Raw genomic sequence first — 20,972 nt, 5'->3', positions numbered from 1 at the left:
TAAATTCTGTCTTCTAGAATTTTCTCAATGTAGCGACCAAAGGCAATAAATAGAATCAAGGCTTACATTCCCACTAATTGCAGGCAAATGGTGGAACTCACAGAAGCTGTCACAGCAGAAATTTCCTTGTGGTTGTTTTTCGACTTGCCTACATTTTATATTATTTTCTGTTGAAAATCATATTTGTTAAATATAAAAGCAAACATTGTTCTTCGGAAACTGATACATCAAGAAGGAACACCAGCAACACTTCATATCCACTCACCCTCAAGAGAAAAACAAAGACGAGAGAGAGGCAGGGCTGAGCTTTCAGTTCTATAAGCTGTTGGCTGTTGGCAGCCGTGGGTCTGGCACTCTAGTGTCTGAACCTCAGTCACTTTGACGTTGCTTCAACACAGGACTAGCAACTAAGCAATTCACAAAGATGAAGTTTGCTCATAATGCTGCAGACTGGGAGGTCAAGGAGCAAAAGTCCAGCATGTGACACGGGCTCTCTGACACATCATTACAGGGCAAAGATCAGCATACAGCAGATACACCACAAAGAACTTGACTTCTTAACCGGGCCACCTCTTAGACAACCATAAATCCACTGACTCATTAAGGCATGACGTAGTTAATCATGAAGGCAGAACATGTGTGACCCAACCATTCCAAAGGTCTCCCCTGCCCACACATCTAAATAAGAAGCCATGCTCTAACACATTCAAGCCACCTCCGTGCCTTTCTCTCCTATGGCAGAATTTAAAAAGAAAAAAAAAGTGAGAGGCTTTGTGGGAACGATTGTCTTTCACTCCTACAACTGGTTTTCAAGCTGATGGCCAAAAACAAACAGCACCTGGGAGCTTTTGGAAAGAGCTAGCTCTTGCCTGAACCAAGCAGCTGCATCTCTGAAGCTGAATAGAGAAATTCACAAGACAATCCGGTATAAACCTTGCAGGGTGAAGCGGTCTTAGGGCTGAGGCCGGCAAGATGGCACAGTGGCTACAGATACTTATCACAAAGCTGACACAAATCTGAGTTTGATCCCCAAGATCCACAAGGTGGAAGGAAAAATGTGGCCACCCCCAACAAATTGTCCTCTGACTTCCACGTTCATACTGTGGCATTGGAACACACACACACACACACACACACACACAGAGAGAGAGACAGAGACAGAGAGAGAGAGACAGAGAGAGAGAGAGAGAGAGACAGAGAGAGAGAGACAGAGAGACAGACAGAGAGAGAGACAGAGAGAGAGAGACAGAGACAGAGAGAGACAGAGAGAGAGACAGAAAGACAGCGATAGAGACAGAGACACACAGAGAGAAATAAAGAGAGAAAGAGAAAAGAAGTAAATAACTTAAAACTAGGACTTAGAAGGAGATTTACATCACATACATTGGTGTCTGTTTGAACACTGGGGCTACTAGCAGGATTATCAGGAAGGGTCTTGGACTGGCCACTGTCCAGTGTCTGAACCCTGAAAGAACAGGCTTGGCAGTGTCCACAGACCACAGAATTTAGGGCCACTAAAATCAGATGCAATTAGAAACAGAGGCTTACCATAGAACTATCAGGCCACAGCTTAGGGTTAAAGAAGTATCCTTTTATGGGTGCTGTTAGATGTCACTGGCCTGATGGTTGGTTCCTGCCCCTACTAAATTTAGAGACAACAACGAAGAATCATAGTGGTGAGTACTATAGAAGAAATGGGCTTCAGTCTTACATAGGTAAGTCATGACAAGGGGGGACAGGCTGCTTCCACTCTCCCCTCCAGACCCTAGGAGCAAAGAACTCAATCCTGACTGCACATTAAAGTTACCTGGAGCCCAGGGAGAGTGGTGCATGCCTTTAATTCCAGTACTCAAGAGGCAAGGCCAGGCAGATCTCTGTGAGTTCAAGGTCAGCCTGGTCTTCATAGTCAGTTCTAGGACAGCCAGGGCTACATAGAGAGACTTTGTCAAAAGAAAAAAAAGAAAGAAGGAAGTCAGGGAGGGAAGGAGGAAGAGAGGGAGGGAGGAAGGGAGGAAGAGAGGGAGGGAGGAAGGGAGGGAAGGAGGGAGGGAGACAGGGAGGGAGGGAGGGAGGGAGGGAAGGAGGGAGGGAGGGAAGGAAGGAGGGAGGGAGGGAGGAGAGCGTGTTACCTGGAGGTTATTAATCCTCAGATCCCAGGCCAATTCCACCGATTCAAAATCTCTGGCTGCAGGAACCCATCAGGTTCCTAATGTCCACAAGGCATCACCAACACACAGTCAAGGCATGAAAAGATGCTTTAGCCATTGTCCTTGGGTGGTATTTTTTTAATAATAAACAGTGGTCTAGTTTTAAAAAGTATTTATGCTAGGTATGGTGGCATTCACCTTTAATCCCAGCAGTCAGAAGGCAGATACAGATGGATCTCTGTGAGTTCAAGGCCAGCATGGTCTACAGAGTAAGCTCTAGGACAGCCAGGGCTGCACATAAGGACCAATCTTCCCTCCTCCTCCTCCCCCTCCTCTTCCTCCTCTTCCTCTTCCTCTCTCTCTCTCTCTCTGCCTCTCTTTTGCTTCTTTCCTCACTCCCTCCCCTTCCCTCCTCCTCTTCTCTCTTTCTCTCTCTCTCTCTCTCTCTCTCTCTCTCTCTCTCTCTCTCTCTCTCGTATGTGCATACCATATGTGTATGTGTGTGCAGATACCTTCAGAAGGCAGTAACCCCTAGCATTGGAGTTATAGGCAGCTGTGAATTGTCTGATTTGGGTATTTGTAACCAAAGTTGAGTCCTCAAGAAGAGCTTCAAGTGTTCTTATCCATCGAGCCCCTAAAAGGAAACACTCAGCTATGCTTAGGAAGAAAAAAAATCCCGTTTTATGTTACATTCATGAAGCGGTGCATTGCATTGCATGAGTGTAGCAATGCATGTAGCCCACAGGAGGGTATGGGAAGGTGTAGGTGAGACGTGTGGAGGATTCATGAGGACAGAGACTCTGTGCGTTCCATTCAATACCCAAAATCCTTGCCCAGCATGTGGGAGGCTTTCTAGGGTGTTCACGCAATAGTCACAGGCAAGAGCTAACCAATTGTGAGCTTTTGTTAAAGATCAACCTGTAACAAATTAGCAATCCGCTTGTCTTCGCTTGAGCTGTCCCCAAGTAAGGACTGACACAAAGACATGGGCTCAAAGAGTTGTTTCAGAAATGATCCCAGGAAGCTAGAGTGAAACAACAGAGTGAGGCTGGAGAGGAGTGAGATTGTAGGCACTGGAACTAAGTGTTTAAACTTCCGCCAGGTAGGAGAAAGTCTTATTCCAGTTTTTCTTGCCGTAAGGAAATACCTGCGGCTTGGCAACGCTATTTAAGGAGGGCTGTTTCTACCACCGTTCTCGATAACGAATGTCAAAGACCAGATAACCCTAATGACCACATAAACCCACAATAAAGGCTTTGTCCGTGGCAATATATATGAAACCCATCACATGCTGAGACAGGGAGCCAGGGCAGTTTGAGGATTGTGTTTGCTCTCATAACTTGATCTCATGAGAAACCAACTGAGGGTCTCAAAATAAAAACTTACCTTTCTGAGACCAGGGCCCACTTTTTAAAAAGTTTGCTATCTCTCAACCACACTCCAGGTGCTGAAAGTCCAAACACGTGAACTCTTAGGGGACACAAATAATATCCAAACTATAGAAAGGAGCCATGCAGAAACAAAGAATCCTCATTCCATTTCTTGCCCCATGTCTAGATCCCCTGTCCCAGCTGGCTGTTGACAGCAAGGAGGCCACTGATGCCTCACAATTTTTTCTCATTTGATACCTGTAGACTGAGCTCCAGGCACTTGAGAAATAGCTCAGGCAGAAAGACCTGACTTCTAAGTGCTTAAACACTTTGGGGGGGGGGGTCTGCATGAGAACTCACCCCACCCAGCCCTAGAAACAGGTGGGCTGATGACTGTAGCAGAAGCCACCAGAGGCAGCTGCTCTGTGCGTCCCGAATAAAATCAAGCTTTAACAGGCTTTAACAATTTATGAAGTGCCCCGCATACCTCGGGAGATGGGCATGATATCTAATCACGGAACAATTTTATAATTTAAAAGGGATTTGATTCTCTTCGCTGTCTAGACAGAAAATAAGCTGAGAGAATGAACTCAGACCCTGTGTATTTAAACAGAACATTCCGTGTGCACCTTAAGTTAAGATATGTTAATCTCTAGTGTAGAAAGTCAGATTAATACACATTACTTTGCACGAAAACTAATTAAATTTTTCTATCTTCTTCTTTGGCCTCTATCAATTAACTGTAATTTAAACTTTACCTGGGTCCTTCCACAGAGGAAATAAAGTACACATCCAAAGTCTTGAAGAGCAAATACAGTGTTCTTAGGGGGAAACTTGTAAAGGAGGAGATAAAGCTGAGAATCATGGTAGTCTGGAGGTCAACTGAGTACAAGCTCTATTATCAAGAACGGTAAATCATGGAGGTGCAGATGACTTAATAAATATGCCGACCCCAATGATCCATTTCAAAGAGATTCATATTTTCCAAATAAAGACAATCAGGAGGAGAGAGAAATGACTGACTGGGGGTGCAAAGGGAGACCCCTATTCTACAGTGTGGTCCTTCCCTGGGAGGCCCCTGTTCTACAATACCATCCTTTCCTGGGCTTCGGGGCTTGGTTGGCTGTGTTGTGTTGTACAAGGATACCAGGGCCTTATGTGTACTAAGCAAACACACATTGAGCTACACCCCAGTCTAATGTGGGAGTGTCATTTGTCTATCTGTTGCTTTCATTGGTTAATTAATAAAGAAAACTGCTTGGCCTGATAGGGCAGAATTTAGGTAGGCTGAGTAGACAGAACAGAATTCTGGGAGAAAAAAAGCCAAGTCAGGCAGTCGCCATGATTCTCCCACCTGACACAGACGCAGGTTAAGATCTTTCCTGGTAAGCCACACCTCGTGGGGCTACACAAATTATTAAAATGGGTTAATCGAGACGTGAGAGTTAGCCAATAAGAGGCTAGAGCTAATGGGCCAGGCAGTGTTCAAAAGAATACAGTTTCCGTGTAATTATTTCCGGGTATAAAGCTAGCCATGTGGGAGCTGGGCGGTGGAACGCAGTCCACAGCTCCTTCTACACCAGTCTTTCAAAAAAATATTCTAAACACTTTTCTAGGGTAACCAAGAATTAGAAAACAATGATCAGAAATAGAACCCAAAGCTGTTCTTGAAAGAGAATAGGAGCTTCCCTGCCCTTCACATCCTATAGAAGCTAGTGGGGACATGAACAGAAATAATTCATTTGTCAGGGCTAGAAAGATGGCCGGGCAGTTAAGAATGCTTGCTTTTTTATCATGAGGAGTTGGTAACCCTTCATGAAGATAGGTGTCTCCAAACATCTGTAACTCTAACTCCAAGGGATCTGACAGCCTCTTTTGGCCTCTGTGGACACATGCACATTATAATATAAAGACATAAATAAAAATAAAAATGCTTTTAAATTCTTTCGTTTTTCCCTAGACCCTCCCAGACTCACTCTTTCTTGGAATTCCTAGTTATACCTTAGGTGTGTCTGTGAGAACACTGGCTTTATCTGGAAGCCATTCCTGTCCCTCTGGTCTGAAATGAACCCCCACCCCAGCAGCTAAAATCCTAGAATTCCCACCAAGCCGTACTCGGAGTAAGGACATTGCACAGCAGGCTGGCTCATGTCACTCTGTGCTCAACTCAAGTCGCTGTTCTCAGTTTGGGGGTTGTTTTTTGTGACGTCAGGAATGTCACCCGGGGTTTTGTGCAGATTAAGCAAGCGCAGAACTAATGAGCAGCAGCCCTGGTGCCATCTTGGGCATTGATCCTGTCGGTCTTGTCTGCTGCACACAGACTTCATGCTCGAATCTTCTGTGAAATCCCAGGACACAAACTTAAACGGCAAACCCTTCCAAGCCTCCCAGCCATCTCTCCACTCTGGCTGCTTCCTTCTTCTTTCAGAAGGAAATGTTCTTTCCCAAGCGGTATCGCAACCCCCCCCCCCACCGTGGTCCTGATCGCCATCTAGAACGCTCTTGATAAAAATAAAAGTGGCCGGGCGATGGTGGCGCACGCCTTTAATCCCAGCACTCGGGAGGCAGAGGCAGATGGATCTCTGTGAGTTCGAGGCCAGCCTGGTCTACAAGAGCTAGTTCCAGGACAGGAACCAAAAAGCTACGGAGAAACCCTGTCTCGAAGAAAAAAAAAAAAAGTGAATGGGATTTACTTGTGAGGAGGGTGGATTTTTTTATTTTGTCTCCAAATCTCCTTGAGATTGCGGGGGGGGGGGGGTTGTTTAGTTTTTTTGAAAAGGCTCTCAGTATGTAGTCCTGACTAGTCCATGACTCACATGGCTGGAGTCCACTTGCAGCAATCCTCCAGCCTCTGCCTTCAGAGTGTTGCAATTACAGGCATGTTCCACCACACTCTGCAATGCTTGCTGTTTAATGAGTGAGTTCATTACCTGATTGTTCGATTCACTAAATATAGGGGATCATGTTAAAATGCAGACTGACAAGCAAGTCTGAGTTGTGCTTCAGTGACCATGGGTAATAAACCCTAACTGACAATGAAGTTTCTGCCCCTGGATCAACCTTTAAGAAATGGAGTTTTAGGACTGGAGAGATGGCTAGGCTCATAACCAAAAATATAAGAAATGGGGTTTTAGGGATTTGGAGATAATAAGACATAGAAGTTGTACTTGGACTAGGAAAGTAAATGCATCTTTATGTTATCAGCAGTACCAAGGGATATATGTATGAAAGCAAATACCCTGAAAATGTCCAGAATGGGACCCACGACCAAACCCACACAAGCATCCTTAACAGTACAGATGCCCAAACCTGAATGAGCATGAGCATCAACTGGAAGCCATAAGCACAGTGTGAAACACACTGTCAGAGCGGCTTGTCAGGTTTGTCCTTTTATTTATTTTGTATTTGTTATTATTGTATTATAAAGTTAGGTGTTGAAAGAGGCACACCACCACATGTGTGTAGACAGTAGAGGGGAACTGCGGGAGTTGGCCCTCTCCTCAGCTTCCCAGGAGTTCAAAGGCTCAGACTCAGATCCTCAGGTTTGCACAGATCAGATTGTTCTTTCCATACACACATTTTTGGCATAGTCCCTGGCCCCTGAAAATATGTTTACAACAACTATTTAATACTAATTTTTATGCCTTTACTTTGAACCCGTGATTTAATAAAAATGAATTACTTATGAACAGCATATATTTGAATCTTATTTCTTACTTTACACTCCACTCTGAAAGCCTGCCTTCTTTTAATATACTAAAATCACCTGTATTTGAAATATTTGCTGGTGTGTTGTTCATGGTTCTCTAGAAGTACAGGACTTATAGAATGAATACAGAAAGGGGATTTATTAGAATGACTTACAGACTGTGTTCCAGCTAGCCCAACAATGGCTGTCTACCAACAGAAAATCCAAGAATCCAGTAGTTGTTCAGTGCACAAGGCTGAGTGTCTCAGCTGGTCTTCAGTATACCCTGCAATCCTGAAGAAGTAGGCCAGTGGAGGAATGGGCTTGCCAGGGAGAGCAAGAGTAAGCAGGCAGAGGTAAGCTTCCTTCTTCCCTATTCTGTATATAAGCTACCAGCAGAAGGTGTGGCCCAGATTAAAGGTGGATCTTTCCACCTCAAATGCTTTAATGAAAACCCAGCCATTTGGGTTTTAGTTTATACCAGATGTAGTCAAGTGGACAGCCAAGCATACCAACTGCAATTGGGTTAATAGCTACCATGTCTACAACTGTAATACACTACCTCTACTTGTTCTTCTCTGGTTTTAATTGATCATGGTAGATGAACTAATTTTATCTTCTTTCTTCGAGTATAAGTTACATTCAGGATTTGCCGGTGGGGACTTGCACATACTGAACAGATGCTCTACCAGGGAACTCCTGGAGCCCAATGATACCTTTAAATAATCTCTGGCTACTGTCCTGGGTTGGTACTTTCACGTGGGGGTCACATAAGTGAAAGTGGACAGTGGCAACAAATAAAACAATCAGAAAAGGCTTCTGAATGCGTGATGATCAAACATAGGAAGACTCCAAGGTGTCCTGGGTGGTGCTCTCCTATCCCAAATGTGGTTGCGCTGGTACGGCTCACACATGTGCACTTGGCACTTGCCAAACAGCACCTCAGTTCATATTTGACACTGTTGTCTCTCACAAACTGCAGTGTTTTACAAAGTTTTCTGCTCTTAATAGAAACGTAATAGCTTAGTTAAGGAAAATAAAGATGCTTAATATTTTTCTGTAATGACTCCTCAGCATCTATATTAGTCAGGGTTCTCTAGAGTAATAGAATTTACAGAATGAATAGATAAGTATGTGTGTGCATATTATATATGTGTGTGTACATATTGTGTGTGTGTGTGTACAAGATTTATTAGAATGACTTAAGGCTGCAGTCGAGCTAATCCATCAGTAGCTGCCTATGAGCAAAAAGTCCAAGAATCCAGTAGCTGCTCAGTCCTTGAGGCTGGATGTCTCAGCTGTTCAGTATATGCAGGGATCCCTAAGTAGGAGACTCTAAGGCCAGTGAAGAAATGAACTTGCTAGCAAGGTGAGAGCAAGCAGTCACAGAGCAAAAGCTCCCTTCATCCATGACCTCATAAACTTCTAGTAGGAAGTTTAATCCAGATTAAAGGTGTGTCTTCGTGCTTCAAGATCAGAATTAAAGACTTGTGTCTTCCTGAATCAAAGATTCAGATTAGGAGTAGATCGCCCCACTTTAAATTAATCGAAAACTTCCTCACATGTATGCCCTCCATTTTTGAATTGTAGGGATTTCCAGATGTAGTTAGGTTGACAACCAAGAATAGCAATCACAGGATCTAAGGATCATATTAGTGGGTCTCTGGTTGTGTTGTGCTAGATGGATTGAGTTTAAAATTTGCTGTTTGAGCACGCAGGCACAAGCCAGAGGGCTGCCAGTGCTGAGAGAGGAAAGGAGACACAAGCTCTCATACCCAACCAAAAACTATCTCTGACAACCACTCACAAAGGAAGAATTGGCTTTCCCCCAGTGGAGTCTCACTGGGAATATAAACCACACTTAGGGGTAGGCCTAGCAGTAGGTGGCCAACACAAAAGGAACGCAATGGTCTTTGTGGAAATGTCTGTCTCATATTGCTGTTTGGGCATTTTCTGCCTTCCTCGTCCTATACGTGCTATGCTTTCCGACTTTGTGTTTTTATGGGATCGTGTGTGTGTTTCTAGCACTTTTTCTTTGTTGCTGTTGCCGTTTATTCTGGTTTGTTTGGCTTTTTTTTTTTTTTGCCTATTTTCCAAAGAAAGAGAAAAAGAAGGCATAGACGTGAATGAGTGGGGAGGAGGAGAGGATCTAGGAGTATTTGGGGGAGGGGAGCCCATGATCAGAATACATTGTATGAAACGAATTATTTTCAATTCAAAAATTTACAGTTTGAGCTGCTGATGTGAGTTTCATAAGAAAAAATTATTAAATATCTGGGCAGTAGTGGCACACATTTTTAACCTCAGTACTCAGGAGGCAGAGGCAGGAGTGAGTTCCAGGACAGCTGGGTCTACACAGAGAAACTCCGTCTCGAGAAAATCAAATAAATAAATAAATAAATAAATAAATAGTTAAATGAATTTTGTCTTGGGATTAAGACAAATTTTTAACAATATCTGAAGTGGTCCTTCATATATTTCTGCCATTTAACTATGTACTTATGGGAAGTGGTACTTTCAATGCTGAAAATTACAAAACCCAAATACGATCAGCTCTGAAAAATGCAGAAGCTTCCACATCCTACAGTTTCAAATGTGCAGCCAAGATTTAATTCTTATGTAAAAATAAACAAATACATCAACTCAATATTATGCAAACTTGCTTTCATATTTAGTAAAGGGTATTCTAATATAAATTGAAATTTATTTTTAAATAATTTCAGTGATTTATCATGAGTAAGTACCTGATTTATATACCTATTTAATATACCTATACACCCAGGGTCATATAAAAAATTTCTCAGTCAAAAAGGAATTAAAAGCAGAAAACATTTAAGAAGCCCTGCTCTAAATGTAGACCACATACAGTCAAACCCCCATATGTTTGGGTTTCATGTCCATAGCATCAACCAACTATGGGTCAAATATCACTAGGTAGATTAAGAGTGCATCTATATTGAACACATACAGAGGTTTTCCTTATTATTATTCCCCAAACAACACAATTGACAACTGTCCATAGCATTTACATTGTGGTAGGTGTTGTAAGTAATCTACAGGTGGTGGAAGTACAGGGAAAATGTTTATAAGTTATGTACTAATACTGTACTACTTCATAGAATGGAATTGAATCTGTAGGGAGTAGGGTTAGAAGTGGGGCCAATTCCCCAAGGTTAGGGATGACTGTACATTCATAACCATTCTGAACCTATGCTCAAACAACACAGCGCCCCTCCTCCACATGTGACCCAGGCATCCGAAAGCATAGCAGCCCCATTTTTCTCTCTACAACTGTCACCTAAATTGTCTATTTGGTAGTAATTACCTAATACATGCAATGGTTATAGTTATATGTTAATAATCACCTAATAAATGTCACTATTATTACTGGAAACAGCTCTCTTTGTTCACTGAGAATAAAATAGCTGTTAACTTAAAACTTAATTAGCAAGACAAAGAGAACAAAGGGATTTGCATAAAGATAAATGAAGTGATTTCATTTGCAAGAGAATGGGTGGAACCAGAGATCATCGTGTTCTGTAAAATAAATCAGGTTCAAAACAGTAAATACTGCATGTTTTTTCTTGCCTGCAGACTTAGGGCTTAAATATACATGAAAATAAGCAAAATACACAATATTAATATACACATATGAAAATGTCACAGTAAAAACCCATTATTCAGTACAATGAATATATACTAATTTTCAAAAAATACTTTTCTAGCTGTTGAGGGAGAAAAAACATCACTGGTCTTATCATCACCAGACTTTGGATGCTACAATGCCAACCTTTCTGGCAAGATGTGCACATTGGTGAAATAGTGGCATCACAGTTAAGGGGATAAACAACCACTTCCTGTTTGGATTTGAAGCCTGCTCCCAGGAGGGATTACATGGTTGGTTTTGTAAACCTGATCAAATTTCCCATTACTAGGGAAGTTGTAGGCCTTTATGGGGGAAGCTACCGTTGTTGGTGCTAGATGATCTTGTTGACTAACAGTATGCCAAAAGTACACCAGGCAGGCTGGCCTCAAACTCAGAGATATGCCTGCCTCTGCCTCCTGAGTGCTTCAATTAAAGGCATGTGTCACCACTACCCAGTTGTGAAGAAGTTTTTATTGTAGGTATAGGAGAGAGTATAGCCAGAGGCATCTAAGACGAGTCCAGAGCAGAAAAAGAAAGTAGTAGACTCAGCATAGCCAACAGGCTGAACCAGGCCATGAGAGAAAGAGCAGTTAGGAGAGGAAAGAGGAAGAGAAGGGAAAGGAAGCAAAGGAGACTGGGAAAGAGGACCAAGAGCCCAGAGAGAGCATGGCCAAAATTCAGGGTTATATAGGAATGAGAAGCTGGGAGAAGGAGAGCCCAAGAACTGGAGAAGTTTAGAGTAGGGGCAGGGTGAGAACAGTTGATAGTCAGGATGCCAGCTCAAGTGTCCTCTTGTTTGTTTCAATTTTGAAATAGTTTTCTCCTTAGGTGGTAGTGGTACACACTTTTCATCCCAACACTAAATTTTCTAAATTCAATACCAGTCTGGTCTACACCCGGGCAGCCAGGGCTACACAGAGACCCCAACTATTTGGGAAGTTGAACTGACAAATACTATGTTTACCAATTCTTTAGTTTTGTCCATTCTCAGGAGTTCATCAAAAACATCCTTAATTTATTGTATAGTGTGGTGATATCTTGTTTGTACTCTAACAAATAAAACTTGCCTGAAGATCTGAGGGCAGAGCCAGCCACTAGTTAACCATAGAGGTCTGGAGGTCTGCACAGACAGAAAGAAAAGTGATATGGCTGGGCAGAAAGGGGAGTATAAGGCGGGAGGAGACATGAGGTTGGCCCCTTTTTGGCTGAGGCGTTAGCATGGTAAGAGTTGGTTCTGGCTTGCTCCTTTGTGTCTCTGAACTTTGAGCATTTGCCCCAATTATCTTGATCCAGGTTTTTATTAATAAGACCAATTAAAACTCATGCAACAGTACAGTGTTTTTAATTTCTCACAACTCCTTTGACTCTTAGTCTTTCCAGCTTGGTTATATTCTGATATGTTCTTGCATGTTATACTTTTTATATGACAGCTTTTAGCTTTGGAACTGGTCAGATTGCTCAGTGGTAAGGGCATTTGCTGCCCAGCCTGAGAACTTTATTTTGATCCCTGGGACCCACATGTGAAAGGAGAGAACCAACTCCCATGTACACACAAACACACATAAAATACAGTAAAATTTTTAAACCATATAATGATAGTCATTTGAAATGTTCTATTTAATAATTCCAAAATCTGCTTTATGTCAAAATATGCTTCTGATGGTGATGTTTTCAGACCATGTATTTTCCCTGTTTTTGTATGCCTTGTGATTTTTTTTAAGATTTATTTATTATGTTCTGCCTCAATGTATACCTGCATGCCAGAACAGGGCACCAGATCTCATAGATGGTTGTGAGCCACCGTATGGTTGCCAGGAATTGAACTCAGGACCTCTGGAAGAGCAACCAGTGCTCTTAACCTCTGAGCCATCTCTCCAGTTCCATGGCTTGTGGTTTTATGTTGGTGAGAAGTGAGTGGAATGAGCTTCTCATGTGAATGCTTATGGTCATCTTGGTAGTATTCGGACTCTTTCATATTTGGCACAGCTGCTCAGAACTTTAATTTCCCCTAGCATCCTTGCTCTGTCCCCTTGGTGACTTGAAGCTTGCCTAAGTATTCCTTCTCGGAGCCTGTACATGGAGCTCTTTGGTCTATAACCTGCTCTTAAAATACTGATCTTTCTTGGTGTGATACTACAAAAGGTAGAGGATTGTTCAATGAAAATAAGCCTGGTCAGTTGGTGTGTTTCTGTCTTCCCAACACTTGAGAGGCAGAGACAGGAGAACAGTAAGTCTGAGGCCAGTGGGAGATATCTATCTATTCCAGCAAGCCTGTGCTCTAGACCAAGATCCTGCCTCAAAAAAAAAAAAAAGCCCTCAAAATTCAAAGCATAAGGGGAAGGGTACAGCAAGTAACATTTTGGCTGTATTTTCCAATACAGCCTTATTTATTATAGTGATAAACCAGAGGCAAACTAAATGTCCTATAATATAGAAATGTTTAATTAACGTATTGCATATTCATGTCATGGAGTGTCATTCAGTCATTTAAAAGAAATATTACAAACACTACATCACAATTTAAAATAATTCTTATGAGTCAAATGAAAAGGCCAAGAATGAATCAATATAGCCCACATAATTGCAATTATGTAAAAATATTAATGCATAAAGAAATATATGGGAGAATATTAAAAGAGGATAGTAGCTATGTTAATAAGACTAGAGATATTTGTTTTCTAATTTCTGCAAAATTATTTACAAATTATTTATTTGTAATTATTGCTTTATAATGAAAAGAAACCCCTTACAAGTAAAAATTTACAAATCAAAACTCCACTTTCAGAATATCTTGGGCTTTTAGCTCAGTTTACAACCCAGGTTTAATTCCTCAAGCTCAGATGATAGTCTAGAAGCAAACATTTTTCTCTGGGTAGAATAAAGGAAGCACAAATCTGACCTCCACATGGAGAAACATTACACACTGGCAATATCCTTGCTTCTCCCTGAGCAGGGCATGTGTTTTGGATTGCCCTTCCCCTCATGGGGATAGATTTGAGCTGAGCTATCCTCTCTCCTTTCACTTTGCTCTCCATTCGACTGATGATGAAGTGTTTGTGAGGCCCCGTCCTGAACTTCCTGCTTTGCCTGGTCACGCGGAATGAATTGACCTCTTCACCACACACACACACACACACACACACACACACACACACGGAGCCTTTGGCCAAGCATTCCAGCCAAAGAAGCTAAGTTGAGATGTAGCACTGAAATAAAGTGCCTGGAAGTGATTTGGGACCAGACAAGTGCACACATGCACTGACAGCCGGGTAAGGAGCCGTCTAGAGCGTTAGCCCTGCTAGGGTCTGAAATATAAATATGGTACCTACACCCATAGTCTCTGTCTGTGTATGAACTGAGAGGGGATGGAATAACGATCTCTTAAAAGGTCACCTCCCATAGCATCCCATCTCTTTTCCATCTTATTCCACACCATCTCTCCTCTTATCCCTACAGGAGAGCACGGCATGACAGACAGTCTGCGGCTTACAGACAAAGTTACCAGAGCAGAAGGAGTCACAGCAAACCACACTCACCCTGGTGATTGACTGTCCTCTTGAAACTGTTCACAATTTAAAAGCAACATATCTGAGGATTCCAACTTCTTGAAAGGGGAAGCACCTGATCTAATATGACCACAGAAAGCTCACAGCAGCAATACTACCTGCTGGCTTTTTCCATGTAGACTTTTCTGAAACTCTGGGTGCCAGTGTGTAGTCTGTACTTCACAGACACTTCTTCCATTCTCTCACTGAATGACTTGCCCTCTCCTTGTCTTTGAGTGTTGGCTTCCCTTACCTTGCTAGGACTTCTCTCACTACAAATTTTCCTGAGCAGTGCCATTCATTTCCATGAGTCCAGCTCCAATTTATGAATTAATAATTTAAAGATCTGTAATTTTATACCAGGCCTCTCTTCAAGACTTTTCATATGGTCAGTTTCTTAGACAACCTTCCCTGTATGTCCCATGGTCTCCTCAAACTTGCATATCCACAAGTAAATTTATTTTAGCAAAAAAAAAAAAAAAAAAAACTTATTCAGAAATCTCGATAGCATCTTTCTTAATGTGACCATCAAATTCTCTTGACTCTACCTTTTAACTGTTTCTCATATTGACTGCCTGTATCTTTATTGTCCCACCAAGGTTCAAGCCCTTGTAATCTCCACTATTGCAGTCTCTCTACTATCTGCCCGACTTCCTTTCAGTCTATCATCCATATCAGCATCAGGGCAATCCTGTCCATCCTCAAAACTATTTAGTGATTCTTCCTTATAAGAACTCCAATTAACAAATATAGACAGGATCCAGGGAAGAGAAAATCACCCTAACTAAGTGTATGTGCACGCCTGAGAGCTAGTCTTAAAAAATTTACAGCATAGTACATTGTTGCCTCCACCACCTTTTTTTTTAACATTTACTTGTAGAAGGCATGTCATGGTGCATGTGTGCAGATCAAAAGACAACTTATGAGAGTCAGCTCTCTCCTTCCACCGTGTATGTCCTGAGATGAAACTCAGGTCATCAGATTTGGTCCACAAGCACCTTTATTCAACCATCCTAAAAGTCCCACTGTTTCATCTTTAGGCATGCCCCCACACACACACAACCACAGAGAAAGAGAAAGAGAGTCCGTAATCAGTTTCCTAATTTTTCATTAGTTAACATATGTAGAGAGAAACTTCTCTCCTGCCTGGTCCTGCAGCTGTTCAGTCCCAAAGAAACACACTGAGGCTTATATTAATTATAAAATGTTTGGCATATTAGCTCAGGTTTATTATTAACTAGCTCTTTCAACTTCAATTAATCTATAATTCTTGTCTATGCGTAGCCACATGGCTTGGTACCTTTTCTCAGGGAGGCATTCTCATCTTGTTTCCTCTGCATCTGGCTGATGATTACATCTTTGCCTTTCCTGTTCCTAGAATTATCTTAGCCTGGTTGCCCCAACTTTACTGCCCACTTGGCTACTGGTCAATTAGCATTTTATTAAATCAATACAAGTGACAAATTTCTACCGTGTACAAAAGCATTATCCAACAGCAAATATAGGACTAAAAATCCAAGCACTGTGATTTTCAAATCCACTGGACTCTTATGTGATGATTTTGACATTCAACATATGACATGTCATAGATAAGTAAACCTAGTCTATAAACCAACTAGTCTGTTTTACCAATATCTTAATCAAAACTTCTGTCTGGGCCTGACAGTTTATGCCTTTAACCTCAGCACTTGAGAGATAGAAGCTGGCAGATCTCTGTGAATTAAAGGTTATCCTAATCTATACTGTGACCATACATAGGCTAGCCATAACTACATAGTAAGACAATGCCAAAACAAAAACAAAGAACAAAAAAGTTCTTAAATAAAATATCTAGCAGACTGTAATACCCTACAGTAGTATAGGTCACAAAACAGAATTTGGCCCTCTGAACTGATTCATCTCAAATGTGAGCACTATAGTCAGTTTCCATGATGGGCACCCATCTGCACATTCACAAAGTGCATAGTCCTGCTCTTCCTTGTCTCGTTGCTTAAATTCTGACACACACACGCACACACACACACACACACACACACACACAATGTACATCACTGTTAGAAAACTGTGGGTGCATACATGACACAGCCTTACCCAACTCCTTAAAATATTCCCAGAGAGTTGACTTTTCTATAACTCTGGATGCCAGTGTCCATCACCTTAACCATAAGACACATCTTCCCTTGGCTTATTCTCTCTCTCTATGCCAGCAGTTAGGAAAGGTTGCATTAATATTCAGGTGTTAAAATGTATCATCCTAAATTTTATATAATTTCCCACGGGAGAATAAATTTGTTTGAAAATATTCCCAACAGGTGAGTGACTTTGGTATCTGTGAAGATGGCAAATAAAATGGCTTAGAGACTTCTACCTTGACAAACAGTTGAAATAACTTTTCTTTCCAGACAAATGTTAACCCTGCTCATTTGCGTTGACTGAGACTGGTTCACTTCTCTCTATATAAGTGTGGACAATTCTTTGAGTACTATTGACTTTTGGGTTCCCAGGTTCTTTCTTGAAAGCTTTATAAGCTGATGCTTCAGTAAAGGGCAAATGAATAGCACACAGATACAATAACTAAGAGTTCTCGGACAAGAGAAACGCATACAAGTTGGAGAGGCGGCCCGATAGACAGGCTGGAGAGACAGCTCGGTGGGGAAGTCATTGACTGCTCTTACAGAGTATCCAATTTGGTTCTGAACACACACATGGCAGCTTACAACCATCTTTAACTCAAGTTCTAGAGATTCTGATACCCACTCCTGACCCCTGCAGATGCTGCATGCTCATGATGTACATATATACAGGCAGGCAAACATTCATAAATATAAATAAACCTTTTGAAAAGAAATGAGGAGTGTCAAATGAATCAACCTTATTTTCTCCTCTCTTTCTTACTTATAGAGGCAGAAAAGAAGTTGACTTCTTTATTTTCTTTTAATAGACCCTTGAAGTATTAGAAGAGAAAACTTCTTCCTCAAGTGAGAAAAAGAGCTGTTAGAAGCCAGAGGAGCAGACAAGCAATTGAAGGACCAGCAAGGACTGTAATCCCATAGAAAGCTTTTCTTCCCAGGGTGCTGGAGAGTTCAGCGAAATACCCTGCAATTCAGAGCCAGGACCAGACACAAAATTGCTATGATAGAGTCCAACCAGTCACACAGGAGGCTCATGATTGACTCTCCCCCAGAAATTGTTCACAATCGAGTAAATAATTCTCTTCCTTGCTGGAGGATTTGAGCCTATTAAAATGGGAGCTGCTTGTCTACTTCCCAAAGTAGAAGGGTAGAACATAAATACTGCCACACAAAAGGATTTGAATCTAAACATCATTCTGTTTTACTCGAAACTCAAGAATTCCATTACAGGGCGTCCACACCCAAGATCCGTTACCGTCTACGCAGCTCGGAATTCGTGCCTCCGTCTACGCAGCAGCCATGCCGCCGTACACCATTGTCTACTTCCCAGTTCGAGGGCGCTGTGAGGCCATGCGCATACTACTGGCTGACCAGGACCAGAGCTGGAAGGAGGAGGTGGTGTCCATAGATACTTGGATGAAAGGCTTGCTCAAGTCCACCTGTCTGTATGGGCAGCTCCCCAAGTTTCAGGATGGAGACCTTACCCTGTACCAATCTAATGCCATCTTGAGGCACTTGGGCCGATCCCTTGGGCTTTATGGAAAAGATCAGAAGGAGGCTGCCCTGGTGGATATGGTGAATGATGGGGTGGAAGACCTTCGCCTGAAATACATCACCCTCATCTACACCAAATATGAGGAAGGGAAGGATGACTATTTGAAGGCCCTGCCTGGACACCTGAAACCTTTCGAGACCCTGCTGTCCCAGAACCAAGGAGGCAAAGCCTTCATCGTGGGTGACCAGATCTCCTTCGCCGATTACAACTTGCTAGATCTGCTGCTGATCCACCAGGTCCTGGCCCCTGGCTGCCTGGACAACTTCCCCCTGCTCAGTGCCTATGTGGCACGCCTCAGTGCCCGGCCCAAGATCAAGGCCTTCCTGTCCTCCCCTGACCATTTGAACCGTCCCATCAATGGCAACGGCAAGCAGTAATGTAGGGAGAGACCGGAGCTGCCTGTCCTCCTTTCCCAGCACTAATAAAGTTTGTAAGACAGAAAAAAAAAAAGAATTCCATCACATTAAGTATCCAGGCACGTTCTTAGAACACTTGCTGAGCCACATCTATGGTGCCATAAGTTTTGTCTCCAAGAGCCCCTGTTAAAATGTGTATTATAGCCGGGCGGTGGTGGCGCACGCCTTTAATCCCAGCACTCGGGAGGCGGAGGCAGGCGGATCTCTGTGAGTTCGAGGCCAGCCTGGTCTACAAGAGCTAGTTCCAGGACAGGAACCAAAAGCTACGGAGAAACCCTGTCTCGAAAAATCCAAAAAAAAAAAAAAAAAAAAAAAAAAAAAAAAAAAAAAATGTGTATTATAAATTTGGGGACAAAGGCTAGAGAGGCAGCTCAGTGGTTCAGAGCACTGACTGCTCTTGCAGAACACCTGAGTTCAACTTCCAACACCCACAAGGCAGCTCACAACTGTCTATAGCTCCAGGGGATCTGACACCCGCACACAGGCAAAACTCCAATGTACAAAAAATACAAATAAATCAATAATTTTTTAAAAGTTCTGAAGCAAAGGTTCTAGCTAGTTAAGTGATAACATTAAATAACTACAACAAATTAGTACCTAGAACGCTGTACAGTCCACCAGGATGGGCACTTAGGATACACAGCAGGAAGCAAAGCCAACACAGGCTCAGATAATTCTCCTCAGATCTAATTTTAAAACTTGAAAGCAGGCTCACTCCAAGGAGATATGTAATGAGCACAGACCCGTGTATTTTCTGCTGATGAGCACAGACATGGGACCAGCTGATAATAGCCTCTGTGCAAAGGATGCTGGGAACATAGTTATACATCTCGGCCCCAAATTTCAACATCCAGTCGAGTTATTAATGCAATGCTAGGTCTTTGCCCTTGCACCTGGATAAATACATAGGTGATTTAATTCTATCTTTACTCATTGCCTTAGCTTAGAACTGGAAGGAAATGTATTCCACCTTCCAGAAAATGCGTTCTGTATGACATCTCCTCAAGAAATGAATACAAGGAGAAGTAATAAGTGTAGTTCTGGAATAATGTCAGAACTAGTTAAGAAAAAGTCTTCGGCTTGAGCATGCTGAGTGTGCACATTGAAATTTGGTGTGCAAAGCTAGTGATGCATTTTGAGCTGCCTTCCCCGAGTCTCTGCAGAGAAAGCTGCTCCACGATCCACTGGCAGCGACCCTGTACAAAGGTCATTGTTGGAAAGTTTTATTGCATCCCCATTTTATACAATCTCAAAACCCTATAGACAATCACACAGGGAATGGCATCTATTAAATTCCCTAGTTTGACCCTGCAACTTATTTTTAAAGTCAATAAGCCCCAAAACAGGACCAGACGCATATTTTGTAAGGCCAGACACAAAAAGGAAAAATATTAAATTATCAAGAACTGCAAGAGAGCAAAACCAGAACCCTTCCCAAGCACAGAACTCCAAGCAGAGAGCTTCCATTTCCTTGTACATTTCCCCTGCTCGCAGAAGTGTTATCCAGCTTCCAAAGTAGTCAATGTCGTGTGTCCTCTACTTGTATATATTCAAAATGATTCTTTGATCACTTCTTTCATATAGATGATGCATGTACATGAATGTGTGCATGCAAGTATATGTGTGTGCTGAGAACCCCAGGGAATGAGTATATTTTTAAAAGAGGAACAGAGACTACTGGCTTATTTCCTGTCTCAATGAGCTTATTTATTAGTATAGTGCATGTGTGTGTGTGTACACATGTGTGTACGTGCATGGGGTTACATGTGGGTGCCTTCAGAGGTCAGAAGAGGACACTGGGTCTCCTGGAGTTGGAGTTATAGACTGGTGTGAACCACCTGGAATGGGTGTTGGGAACAGAACTCAGGTCCTCTGAAGAAGCAACAAGAGCTCTTACCCACTGAGTCATCTCCCCAGCCCCGGAGCTGGCTGGCTTTTTGGAAGGGCTCTGGTCATCAGATCTGTCCTCACAATTGTGAAGCAAGCGCTTCCCTGCCTCCCCACCTCACTGCTGGGTTTTTTCACATTGGACTCAAAGGCAAAGCTCAGGATCCTTACTTTCAATCTTTCTATAAATTGTTTGCTGAACATAAAATATTGCCCCAAGCATAATAATATCAAAAGCTTACACTCAAAACACAAAAATAATATTGAAAATTAAAATGAGGCAATGCCAGGTATAATAAAAAAAAGCTTCAGGGAGGTTAAACACAAAAATTAAAATATGAAATTCTGAAATAAGCATAGCTCCATTATATTAATAATTAGCATTTTGTGTTTAACCAGGTGTGATTAGGACATTACATCTTTTAACTAATCCTACAGCGTAATAGATTTGGAATCACTATAGATACTGTGAGTGATTTATATAATGTTTAGGTTTCTTTAAAGTGGAATTACAAAGGACGCTGGAGATAGTCTCTTGCTGGCAAACCTGATTTTATTCTTGTATTTTGTTTTGGTTTGGTGTTTT

General features: G+C 42.1%; 1 protein-coding gene across 1 annotated transcript; it reads left to right on the top strand.

Moving 5' to 3' along the window:
* The first annotated feature begins 17,764 nt into the window (after positions 1-17,764).
* Positions 17,765-18,492, top strand: LOC121455227 (glutathione S-transferase P-like). Its single transcript, XM_041662848.1, has one exon. The coding sequence runs from the start codon at positions 17,828-17,830 to the stop codon at positions 18,458-18,460; it is 633 nt and encodes a 210-aa protein (XP_041518782.1). The 5' UTR covers positions 17,765-17,827; the 3' UTR covers positions 18,461-18,492.
* Positions 18,493-20,972: the final 2,480 nt, after the last annotated feature.

The sequence above is a fragment of the Microtus oregoni genome, unplaced genomic scaffold (assembly GCF_018167655.1).
Source record: "Microtus oregoni isolate MIOR12 unplaced genomic scaffold, Mior012 000013F_ref0000133, whole genome shotgun sequence".
NCBI lineage: Eukaryota > Metazoa > Chordata > Mammalia > Rodentia > Cricetidae > Microtus > Microtus oregoni.
The sequence above is the reverse complement of the archived record's forward strand: the minus strand, read 5'-3'. Positions and strand labels throughout refer to the sequence as shown.